Source organism: Kryptolebias marmoratus, linkage group LG14, assembly GCF_001649575.2.
Source record: "Kryptolebias marmoratus isolate JLee-2015 linkage group LG14, ASM164957v2, whole genome shotgun sequence".
In the NCBI taxonomy this organism is placed as follows: Eukaryota; Metazoa; Chordata; class Actinopteri; order Cyprinodontiformes; family Rivulidae; genus Kryptolebias; species Kryptolebias marmoratus.
This window is the reverse complement of record NC_051443.1, coordinates 18,073,699-18,086,483: the sequence shown is the minus strand read 5'-3', so window position 1 is coordinate 18,086,483 and position 12,785 is coordinate 18,073,699. Positions and strand designations below refer to the sequence as shown.

The following is a 12,785-nucleotide window of genomic DNA, read 5'->3' as shown; positions in this document are numbered from 1 at the left end:
CCCCCCCCCCCCCTGCCTCCCACGTCCACGTGCTGACACATGCTGAGGTCAGCTGCTTTGACAATGTTGCACTACTGTACCATCCATTCTAGCAGTGCAATAGTATTGTCATAGCATTTGGCCTCGGTGCTCAAAGAGCGGCTCTGTGAGGAAGTGGAGCTGATATCTGATAGCAGGTGGTGGAGGTGGTGGTGCAGAGCAGAAGCCTCCAGAAAAAGAGAAAAATGTTTACCCTGCTCTGTATTTACAGGAGAGAGTTTACTCTCGCCTGTTGGCTGACACAAGTCCTCGAGTTTAAAGGGAAAAAGTGTTATTTTTTTTAAATTATTTTTTTAGACTGAAATGAGGTGCTTTAGAGGCATTTTCTGGTTTAGTTCTGGTTAAAGTCGAAGCTGAAAAGAAAAGAGGGGGGGAAACCCCCCACCCCCTCTCTCTCTTTCTTCTATTCTGTCCACTATCAGAGAGTTGTTTTGTTGTACAACACGCTCTGGCGCTGGGTGTATTGATAAGTAGATGGGTGGGGGGGAGGCAGGATTGAAGGTGGGGGGGAGGTGGAGGTCGATGTGTGGCTCCGAGCATCCCCCTCGGTGGCAGCAGGTCGAACGGGGGGGGAGGGGCCCTCTGGTAGGAATGCAGGGCCCTCTCGGCCCCCTTTATGCCTCTCCCCCTCTCTTTCCTCCCCCCATGGAGATTAGGTGTCGCTGCTCCCTTTGCGCCTCGTGTTTGAACCCTGCAGTAAAAGGAAGGAGTGGAGAAGTTTGTTTGTTGGGATGGCCTCACACACACACACACACACACAGCCGGCCCTCTGCTGCTCTGACAGGAAACAGAAAAACGGTCCAGGTGGGGTGAAGAACGCTCGAATCCTGCTTTGTTTTTGTTTTTTTATTATTATTATTATTTTCTTAAAATACTCTTCATTTCAGAGGCGTCCACGTGGACCTGGAAGCAGCTTTTTAAATAATTTTAAATTTTTTTGTTCCCAAGAAGGAGCGCCTCCTTGTTTTTCAAAGAGACCTGAGCCACTTGACTGTGTGAAATTCTCCCCGAGTGAAGAACGTGACTTGTTTGGGCTTGCTCGCAATCCTTGCTGGGAAATCCTGGAATGTGTGGAATGGGGGACGGTGGTGCTTCTGCAGAGTTATCTGACTGCACAGAGCAGCAGTGAAGCCCAACATGTCAGTGCTGCTGTTTTCTTCTTCCTCCTCCCTTTTGCCTCTTTTCGAGCACGAGCTGGTTGCATTTGGTGGCGTTTGCCTTTTATTAACTAAAGAGCCATGAATCTCACCAAACAGATGTTTTTATTGGAGCTGCTGCTCATGAGTGCATGTGTTTTCCCTTTTTTAAATAAATAATAATTAAAAAAAACATCTGAGGTGTTTGTATTGGAAATGTGTCTCACTGATATTTTTTAATAAATATCCGGTTTCTTTCTTTTCAATTATGTCTGCCTCCAATAAAAAGCAAAAAGAATTGGATTTGTTTTCGCTGTTGTTGTCGTGTGAAAAATGTGCTAACATTTAGCTTTTAGATGTTTATTGCAAATCGGAAAAATAAATTTAAAACTAACAAAAAAAAGGCTGTTCCAGCATTTGAAGAAGTGCTTGTTTCAAAGATAAAATCAATACTGTGTAAATAGGTTTTGCATTTTTTATGTAAGCAAACTATAAGGCTTTGCCCCCCCCCTCCCCCTCCCATTTTAAAAAAATCAATTTTAAATATATTCATCAACTCTTGAACAGAAGCCTGGAGCAGATCTGATTTTTATTCTTTATTGGTTTTGGTAAAATCTTTAGAAAACTCACTTTCACTTTGGGGACATTTTGTACAATGTTCAGTAAGAACCCGGCCCTTTTGGTTTGCTGTGTTTTGTAACCGTAAAGAAGGACGAAATGTAATATTTTCTTTCACGTTTTGTGTTGTTGATGCATGGGGGTTGAAGAAAACATATTAATTTGTGTTTAAATTATCATAACCTGGGCTGTAAATTAGAAGTCCAGAATCTGATACTTTGATGCTCCTGCTGCAAAGCTCTTATCCCTGTCGTCTTATTAAAAGGGAAAGACGTGTCCCTGTGTGTTTGTCTCGCCAAAAGTCCTTTTTTTTCCCCTCCCTGCAGCTCTCATATGAGAGGAAGACAGATAGTCTCGGTGAGGCAAGGTTTGCAGCTCTGGCAGGGAGCAAATTGCCTTTATTTATGCCGTCACTTTGCTCTTTCTTTTCAGCCGGTTTCAGGATTTCGAAGTGTTTACTACACTCAAGAGTGAGAGCTGGGCTTGTTTTCAAACTAAACATTCCCAGCGTGGCTGTGACATTTGAAATGTAAAACTTAACCCCTGGATCCTCTTTCTGTGCTGAACAGATAGGTTCAAACTGCGCCTCGCGGAGACGGGCAGCAGTCTGCCTGTTCGGGGAAAAGAAACATCACTTATCTTTGCTTGGAGTATCAGGTAAAAGCAGCAAATGGGGGGGAGGGGGGGGGGGATTTATATAAGCTGAAATGTCCTCGCTTCTGTTCTGTTCAAAACTTTTGTCAATCAATCAATCAAATTTTATTTGTATAGCACATTTCAGCAGCAAGGCATTTCAAGGTGCTTTACATAATTAAAAAACAAAATAAAAACAGCATGTGACATTGAATAAACAGTAAGAAAGAGAAAAACATTGAAGACATCAAAAACCCGCACTCTAACCCGAATTTAGCCATAAGCAACTCTAAACAGGTGGGTTTTAAGCTGAGATTTAAAGGCACCCAGTGTTTCAGCTGTTTTACAGTCTTCTGGAAGTTTGTTCCAAATTTGTGGTGCATAGAAACTGAAAGCTGCTTCTCCTCGTTTGGTTCTGGTTCTGGAGATGTCACACACCTTCAAAATAAAACATGCATTTTATACACCGAAACACAAGGTTCAATCGGGAACAGTGTGCTATGACCTTTGGTAGTGGTATGTCAACGAATGTAGACAAAATTAGCCAAACACCTGTGGGAGAAACACTGGGGATCAATGGGATTTTGGTGAAACGCGTGAGAAAACTCAGCCCTCTTTGCAGCGCGACAGATCAGGCAGACTTTACAGTACAAACATCGTTCAGAGTTTAAACGGGCCAAAGAAAGTTGGACTTTACATGACTGAACTGGCATTTTGAAGTCTTGCTTTAGGTTTTGACACAAATATAGTTTAGGTTTTGTGTTTTTTTTTGTTTAACATAGCGAGTGATGAGCTCACACACTCTCACCTTTGAGCTATTCGAACGCTCTTTATTTCCACATCTTTTACAGTTCATGCATCATAACGTAGGGATTTTTGTCCTTTTTCACACAGTGTGTCTCTCCCTGCTGTATGACTTTTTGGTTTTCCGTCAAATCCTCCCAGGGTGCAGAGAGCACACTTACAAGCTCCCATAGTATCCCATCGTATCTGATCTGAAACTAGAGCTGAAGGGTCTTTTTAACTTGTTGTATTTCCAAGACAAAACACTGTAGAAATGTAAGAGTTGACACGAGTGACCGTCAGACACTTCTGCCACTCACGGTTCAGGAATGGTGAAAATGTGACTTGTAGTTTTTTACACAGCAACTGTTTGTTTGAAGCTTACTTTCTCATGTCTGTTTCTGCGTGCCTGAGTGGTGTCAGGGAGTGAGAGACATTGGTGTGTGGTTACCATGGTGACTCTAATGAGCCACATGCAGCAGCTTTACCATTTCATGTTTTGTGGATTATTCTCCCACAAGGGTGTGTGTAATGCTAAATACAGGCTTAAATACATTAAATTAATCTTTTTTCTTTGTTTGATCAAACATAACGCTGGTTTATGAGCTGTGGAGAAGTGATATTTAGGTTTCAGGAGAGATGAAAAGATCAGGCAGGAAAATAAAACAGGACAAAATTAACAAAATGATCCACCGACAACAAATACAGGTGAGCGGCAGACAATGGCGAAGGAAATCCAAACAGACCAAAATAGCCCTGATACAAGAAATGAAATCATGTAGGAAACGCGCACGTGTGAGTGTGTTTACAACAAAGAGGCGCTGATAAATGAGGTGTGTGTGTGTGTGTGTGTGTGTTTAAATCTAAAGACAGAAACAAAACATTTGCAGCAGCTGAAATGTCACCTCGCAGACAGAGAAGAGCGGATCTGCGTTCAGCACGAGCCTTCTCCCGCGAGGAACCGAAACCAGGCACTAACGTGTGAGCAGAGCAATCAGTCGGATTTCTCCCCGCAGAGAGAAATAAATAAAAAAAAAAGCCCAAACAAGTGGCGCCTGCGTGTTGTGTGTGCGTGGAGCAACACAGGAAAACTGTGATAAGTCTGCACACTTCAGCCCCTGAAAGAAGACTGGATCATTTCCTGGGGGGGGGGAACCCTCTTGTACATAATCACACATGAGCACTGACATCATACCAAGTGTGTGTGTGTGTGTGTGTGAACTCTCATAGAAGCAGGCCTGTGTAAACCAAAGACCACACAGGTCTCTGTGTGTGTGTGTGCTGCATTAATCTCACACCTCATCATAACAGTACTTTTTGTTGATTAACTTACTCAGGGTTCCTCATACAAACACCGACTTAGTGAAGTAAGATCAGTTAATTGGGGCACATGCAGAAACACGCAGCGGTTTAAGCTGTCAGTCTGAAGATAAGAGGCTAGATTTACTGCTACACGCATTCAGCTTGCATGGCAGGACAAAGACAGCTCTTACTCAAGCTTAAAGGTGAGTGTATTTACAGTAAATACAAAGATAATCTTTAACCCCAGAGAGAGGGAGCCTCAGGTCTGCTGCAAAGGGGACGAAGCGCCATCTAGTGGACGGACTTATGTGTTGCAGGGACAACAAAAGGAAATGAAAATGCTGAGAAATGAGGATGTTTTTGGTTAAGCTTGAACATAACGTTATGCATAATGTGTTAACTCTCAGAGTGCGTGTTTAGGATGACTCTCAGCTCCCGCCACACCAAATTCAGCTCAACATCTGAAAAAACTCACTAAGTTATCAGTATTTTTATGTTGGCTTTTGTTGATTAGCTGTGGTGGCCATCTTTACTTCAACAATTAGTCAGTTGTAGATGTACATCCAATGACTACGTCGTGAAAGTTTCACTAACACAACAGACAAACACTCACACCCACAAGTTTGTATTTATGCCTTTATTTGGACATTGCATTAACTTTCATTCATGTCCTGACCCTCATCATTACCATTACAAGTCTAACCCTTAAAAAACATCAAAAAATAACTAAAATGTTCCAACATTTTAGAAACAGGCTTTAATCCCCACAGGGACTTCTGGTGCTGACAAAGTAGGTGATTATACAAGAAAAGAGCCTAAAAAAGCAACAAAAACCAAGTCCACACACACACCTAAGCAAAAAAAACCCCATTGTTGCCCTTTCATCTTCAGCAGTGGGTGAAAAAAAGGTCTGAAGTGCATTTAAATCATCTTATCTAAAACAACGTAGTAAATAAAGAAGTTTTCCTGTCATTTATTGCATATGGAAACCTGACCAGGAGTGGCTCTTTACAGAAACAGTAGTATTGTGAATAACTTTACACAAAAAAATGAAGTTTTTGATGAAAGTCCTACATGTGACATAACAAAACAATGCACGCATACTGAACTAAAACACATCATGGAGAACAGTCAACTCAAGTAAAAGCAATGATTTATGAGAATAACTTAACAAACGTTGCAAAAATGATGAATAAATAAAATATAATCTTAAAACCATTACACAAACTTTTAAATTAAAGGCACATATTGCAACTCTGGATGTAAAAACACGCCTATTTACAAAATGACACTAAACCTTTTTGTGCTTTTGATCTCCCTTTGTGAACCTTTCATGGCACTGTAACTCAAATCCAGCAGATGACGCAGTAGAGGCTATGAAGGATGCAACAAATAAAAAAACACACATTCAGATCCCTCTGCAGTGTCTTTGTGGCGAGAGAGAAAATACCTTTAACGTCAATCTTATCAAAACACAAAGCAGAGTTTAATTATATGAAAATCACAAGATCAATAAAAGCAAACCTTAGTTTCTGTTTGCCACCACACCATGACTGTTCTGCTCTGATGAAACAACTTCTGCAGAGTTTTGAGAAGCTGCCTCATGGGGCATCTGAAAAAAGAAAATAAAGCACCGTGAGAACAATTTAGAGGCCTACGTGCTCGTCTTCACTGTGGATGAAGGAGGGGGGATATTGACCAGGACTGGAGGAGCCATGAAGAGGTAATTAAAGGGGTACTGCAGCAGGTTGAGGCAGGTAGATGAGTACAGGTCTGCGTATCGAATCAGCTGGCTGGCGAACAGCGTCTGCGTGGAGCCGCTGCGCAGGAGGCTGCCCATCTGACCATAGGAAATGTCCATCCTGTAGGTCAGGACCTGCAGAACAGCACAAGGTTCAGCTGCAAGAATGAACCCCCAAAGGCTTACTTCAAATACTGATTAGTAACAACAAGAAACACTGAACAGTATGCAAACATTTACAGAGAATTTATTATCATCTCATGATGTTTTAACCCAGTGGTGTCCAATCTTGGTCCTGGAGGGCCACCGTCCTGCATGTTTTAGACGTTTCTCTGCTTTGACACACCTGATTTGAATGAGTGAGTGATTAACAGACTTCTGCAGATCTTGAAGAGCAGGGAAACAACTAAAACCTGCAGGATAGAGGCTCTCCATGACCAGGATTGGACACCACTGTTTTAACCTGTTTTGTAATCCATGGGTCTTAGCTGTCAGAGTGCAAACAACAAGCCAGGGTTTGCATGTAAGTAGGATGGTTTTGGTGCTGAAATATTCCTAAATAAGCTGGTGAAGAGTCGCCATTTCCTCAGGGAGAACAATCACAATCCGTCTCTCCTCCATTCCATTAAAAAACAGAGTAAAAGTGATGAAGTTGGGTTTTCTGGGTCATGCTTACGTTCCTTCTTGTCTTGATGGCACTGATGTCAGGACACGCTTTGCTGCCACTGTCCAAATGCCTTCGGTAAATAATGATATTAATAATCAGAGAAAATGGATTATTTCTTTCAGGATAAGGTGAATGTTTCATACAGGAGCAGCAAGGTTTACACATTTTTATTCACAGAAAACATCGCAACAATTACTCTATTCATCATTACAATTATTCATATTTAAGAGAGCATTTAATCCACTGCTTTCCTTTACTAATAGTCACATTTTGAGGAGAACAGCAGCTTCCCCTGCTGGGCAGTCGGAAACACAGCACATCTAATAGAAATGCTTAATTATTTTTATTATTAGAGCAACTTCAGTGGAACAAAAGTGTATGTATCATATTTTTTTCAGTCTGACGTTTTTGTTTTATGATTTATTTCCTTTTTTTGTTTTATTAAATCTGATGTTTTTGTTTCTTTTTTGTTAAAGAACAGAAACTTCTCCCTATAACTGATAAGTAAAGGTCTTGTAAAGAAAAAGTACAGATATATTAAGCTTTCTTAAGTTTTCTCAAAAATATAAACATAGATTCAGTAGGCACACTTATATCTATCACAGCACTATTATTGAAAACAGAGACAGCTGCACATTTATAAACTATTTATCACTTCTGCAGTGATTTATTTTTTATAGAGCGTCTGTTCAATCTATAGTTGTAAGCATTTTTTTGAGCGGAAAAACTGGTGGACAGACTTACTTGTAAAGTTCGGCTAAGAAGACGTCAAGATGTTTCAGCTCCTCAAAGAGAGCTAAAATTCAAGAGCACTCATCAGAACTTTGATAACAATGAGATGTTGGGAAAGCATGAAAAACAAGTCTTCTCACTTTTCTTTTCTTTCCACACCTGCAGCTCCTTGGTGAGCTCAGGTACGACCAGAAACGTCTTCCAGCCTTGACGTTTCTTTGACTTGAGGATGTCTCCAAAGATGTGGTCTCCAACGTAGAGGATGTCTTTACCTCTGACGTCCAACAGATCACAGACAATGTCTGAAGATCCTGCAGGAAAAATAGTAAGTGTTGCCCGAATGTTTAATGTTTTTAATTTAACATTTGACCTTGTAATCGTCCACATTTATAACATTTAAATTCCCAGTTCAGATATTTTCTGAGAATCAGTTTTAAATGTAATCCTCAAAGAATCCCTTAAATGGAAATCAAGTTTATTTTTATGTAATAACCAACGCCATGACTGAGCCGTTTCCACCCTAGGAGACTGGTGTAAAGATGATCAAAATCGTTGAGTCTGGCAGCCTAAGATTGAGCATTTATTTGGATAAAATCCCCTGAACTCAGAGTCACAGTAGAATAATTGATCTAATCTAGATCAAAATTTCCAGACTGTGCAGAGCAACTCAAGAGGACATATAGACAGTTTAATCTAACCAATTTAATGCATTAAAAGCTGCTTCTAATCCTTTTTCTGTTCCTATAAATCTGGTAAATAATCAGAGTTTGACCTGACCTCCGGAGTAAACGGTCCCATGGTGCAGGTCTCCAGTGTACGTCCCGATGTGCAGCTTTCCTGTGTTCTGTGACCAAAATACATCAGAATGGCATCAAAACTTACAGACGGTCAGTTTGCCAAATCATCACTGGGGGGTTGGGGGGAACATTTTTCATACTGTGTCCACTTGTCTCAGCACCGTCCCATCAGCAAAGAACAGAGGCTTCCTGGTGTCCACAACGACGAGGTCAAAGAAGGAGCGCCAGGTCTTCCTGGGGCTTCCAGGCTAAAGTGAGGGATAATCTCAAATCCAGACGATTTCTTCCAAATCTCATAACCAACAAAACCGTCTTACCTGTGTATGACCTTCAAGCAGGTACTTCATGATGACCTGAGTGAGGAAGAAGAGGAGACAGATCAGAAAAAGTGGAGAATCTTCACTCTGAGCTCAGTTAAAGCTGAAGAGCTCACCTCGGTGTAGTTGTAGTCACTGTTAGTGGCAAGAAAAACCTTTGCCACGTTTTTAATTCTGGTCAGAAGCTCAGGGATATCTGGCTGCGAGTAAAAAAACACTTACTTTTTATAATTTCATCCATTCTGAGACCTAAATAGATTCAGTAATACTCACGTCTTTGATCACATATTTATCCAAGTTCTTGATGGTTTGTTCTTTCAGGATTCCCTTTAAAACAGTTTTATGGCTTTAATATTTTGCACAAACTCATGACAGCGAAGGACAGATTGTGGTGTTTTGTAACTCACTGTATCGTGAACGAAGTCCATTGCTTTTCGGACATCCTGGAACATGCTTCTGTAGGACATAAACAAGTCTCCGTGCTGGAAGCCTTTATCCAGGCTAAAGGGATTTTTTTGTGTTTGTTTTTAACAGCAGGGGTGAAAAAGATCAAACATTTAAGACTGACGTAGAAAGACTCAAAGCTGGCTGTAAAGGTGGGACATTCAGGTCTTAAAGACTCACTTTGAGTATCTGGTGCATCTGTTGAAGAAATCCACCAGACAGGCATAGAGATACGTCTCTGCAGGAAGCAAGAGGAACACTTTAACAAAAATCTGAAAATTATTTACATTTTTGGAGTCGTGAATGAATCAGGATTTGGTTTCCCTACCTGAAAGGTTGAAGAGAGTGTTGAGAATGTAAAAGCGCTCGGTGTCATCTCTTTGAATGAACCTGTTGGGGTAGTAGAAATGAATGTCATCCCTGTGAGGGGAAAAAAGGAGAGGAAAAAAAAAAGCTGTTTTATTTGTTTTCATTTGATCTTTGTTGGTCAGAAATCAGATTTATTTAAACATCCTTGTTAAATACATTTAAAAATCATTTAGTTTAGAATAGTTTAGAAAATGCAATTTAAGTAAAAATGGATGGTTTAACTGTTTGTCTGTTGGTTTGGGTTGGTTAATTGACTCGTTGTTGGATGAATGACTGATTAGTTAAGTAGCTGGTTGGTTAGATAATTCATTTATTATTTATTTGGTTGATTATTGATTGGTTTATTAATTGGTCTGTTGGCTGGTTATTTTGTTGGTTGGTTGGTTGGTTGGTTGAATAAGTGGCTGATTATTTAGTTATTTAGTTTAGTGATTAACTAATTGGTTGGAGTCTTGTGATGAACTTGTAACCTGGTAAAGTTAAAAGTAGGTAAAGAAGATGGATGGATGGACTGGTTATATGATTAGTTAGTTGGTTGGCTGGTTAATTAGATGATTGTTTGGTCGGTTGGATGAATGATTGATAAATTAACTGGTATGTTGGATAACTGATTGATTAATTAGTTATTGGTTAGCTGGTTAATTGTGTGGGTGGTTATTTTTTTCAATCGTTATGTTCTGTTAAGATCAAGTAACTTATTCGACTCGAGTGTGTTTCGAATAATTATTCCAATTTAGATTAAAGATTAGTTTTTTCCAAATAGTTTCAGTTTAATGATTGAATGATCAAGAAATGATTAAGTTTGTTGGCTGATGAGTGATGGGTATTGGAAGTGCTTATATTTTAGTTTCTGTCTTTGAGCTCACTGTTTAAGAGGTAGCCACAAGCAAAAGAAGAATATAACAATATATTTACGGCACTGATTTGTGTTTTGCATTGACCTCTTGAGGAAGAGGAAACCATGACTGCAGACTAAGATGTTGCCGTTAGAATCCACCTTCAGGAGGTTCCCATATGTGGTGTCCACAACTATTCCACTGGGAGGAAAAACAAGAAGAAATGGAACAGATGAATGCATTAGACATGGTTACAGATTTTTTTAAAAAGAAGAAAGAATTAAAAATTACATTCAGGAGTTATTTCAAACTGACCGTGTGGGAAAGCTGGGGTCATAGGTGTAGCGGAGAATCTCATGAGGGTATCCAACAGACACCATTCTGTCTCTTATCAGCTCAAAGCCCATGCTCTCATAGTCGGGAGACTTGTACACTACAAACAAAAACATGTGTGCAGAAAACATCACTGGTGGCGCTACTTCTGTAATCAGAATGAAGAGATCAGTGTCCAGACCGTACTCACTTGCCAGCGTGTAGTCCATGTCAAAGCCGTAGCATTTGATGCTTTCAAGCGTCAGGCTTCTGTTCACAAACACCCTGCGAGCAAACACAAATAACTACAAGTTCATGTACATATTTAACTGTAAGCATTCAGGCAAGTTAGCTATCCTGCTTACTACAACAAATGGGGATGGAATATTTGGGGGGGAGTCCATTGGTTTGCTTCGTCGACTGTTTTCAGTGGGTCACTTTTTTCCAGTTTTAGCTCCTGCTGCTCTTTATTAGAGGGCTGGGCGGAGGTTTCCACGGAAGTTTCTGCTGATTCAATCATGAGTTTCACACTAAATAAATACACTGAAAGGTATTCTGATTTGCTAAAAGAAACACCCATGGATGTTATTTATGTCATTATAAGGAATATTATGGATGATTGAGAAGAGAACATTTTAAAATCCACAGAAAAATGAAGAAATCACAGAAGAAAAGCAAAAAAGCACCAACTTAAGTGAATAAATCTGCCTTAAACGATAATTTGGAACAGGACTCACTTTTTGTCATAGTGTTTCTTCACCTTGGGCTCATCATTGGAGATGTAGGAAACACTGTCCATGGTGTCCTGAGAGGAAGCCAGCTGGTTTCAGCCTCTTGTGGTGAACTGTTCCTCTGTCAGCTGCAGTCGACTCCTCTCCCTGTCGTTCACTGGACGGATCTTTAAATGATCGAATTCCCCCAGATGTTCCGGGTGTGGCCCCGGGTGTTTACTCGCAGAGCTGACTGTGTGCTTGTTGTTGTTGGCGATGCAGGGCCCTCACCTCCAGCTGCAGGACTCTTCTCGGCTCAGAGCGTGTAGATTACGTTATCAGAGGCGCACACATGTGCAGGGGCCGCCTGCGTGCGCAAGTTGGTGGGAGTTCCCCGATGGCTGTCAGACCCCGCAGTGACCTGAGCAGGTCAGCTTCTTCCATCAAAGCAAAACATTTCAGATATTTTGATTTTTGAATCATTTAACCTTTAGGTTGACCAAACACTGAACGGTTGATTTTGTGCTGCAAGAGGCTGAACTCATGAGAAAATCTACAAAAAGGTGTTGTTTTGTTAAAATTGTCATTTTCTGCCTTTATTTTAGTTTTATTTATTCTTCAGAAAGATGCTTAAATTTTAAAACCCAACTTTTGTCTGAATAGGACATTTACTGTGTAAAAAAAAAAAGACAAAATTAAAAAAAAAAAAGGTAAAAGAATTTAGTTTGTAAAGAAACATTTCAGGTATCAATTAATTCTAGTCTATTTTGTTTTTTTTTTATTTTTGGTCATTTGGGTCCACAGTAAGTCCTAAAATCAGGGGTTTGAGTTGCATGAGAATATCACAAATTGTGCTATTTGAATTCCAACAGCAGAAAAATATCTTGTTGATCTTAATTTTATATTTCATCATTAAGGATAATAACAGCTATCTTGTCAGTACAGAAACAAGGGAAATAATAGCTGGCACCTGATCGATATTTTAGAAGTTAGTCTAAAATGACTCATGTACATTTACTAATTAATCTCATTGTTAAGAAAATCAGTAGCTGTAGTCATTAGTTTATTAAATAATTGTCAGGATCGCGGGACACAGAAAATAACCCTGAGTGCAGACTCATGGTAAAAATAAACTAATTTATTAACTAAAGAAAAATAACAAAACAAAAGCTGACAGGGCAGCAAACACAAACAGAACAAAAACCAATAAGCACAGTGGAACAAAACATCAGGGAACTAAGGCACGGAGACAGCTACTATCAACAAAGGAAAAACAATGAACCAGCAGATAGTGAGAGAAGTGACCGGGTTTTTGAATACTGAGGGTGACGAGGTAAGTAGAAACAGGT

General features: G+C 40.1%; 1 protein-coding gene across 1 annotated transcript; it reads right to left on the bottom strand.

The window, feature by feature from the left end:
- Nucleotides 1-5,129: 5,129 nt before the first annotated feature.
- Nucleotides 5,130-11,726, bottom strand: nt5c2l1 (5'-nucleotidase, cytosolic II, like 1). Its single transcript, XM_037979244.1, has 17 exons — nucleotides 11,464-11,726; nucleotides 10,938-11,011; nucleotides 10,730-10,847; nucleotides 10,520-10,615; nucleotides 9,538-9,629; nucleotides 9,390-9,447; nucleotides 9,173-9,266; nucleotides 9,039-9,092; nucleotides 8,882-8,965; nucleotides 8,766-8,801; nucleotides 8,589-8,696; nucleotides 8,429-8,495; nucleotides 7,792-7,962; nucleotides 7,664-7,715; nucleotides 6,929-6,989; nucleotides 6,211-6,387; nucleotides 5,130-6,123 (listed from the first exon to the last, which is right to left on the bottom strand). Exons 1-17 carry the CDS (start codon nucleotides 11,523-11,525, stop codon nucleotides 6,037-6,039), a joined length of 1,491 nt encoding a protein of 496 aa, XP_037835172.1. The 5' UTR covers nucleotides 11,526-11,726; the 3' UTR covers nucleotides 5,130-6,036.
- Between the last annotated feature and the right edge of the window lie 1,059 nt (nucleotides 11,727-12,785).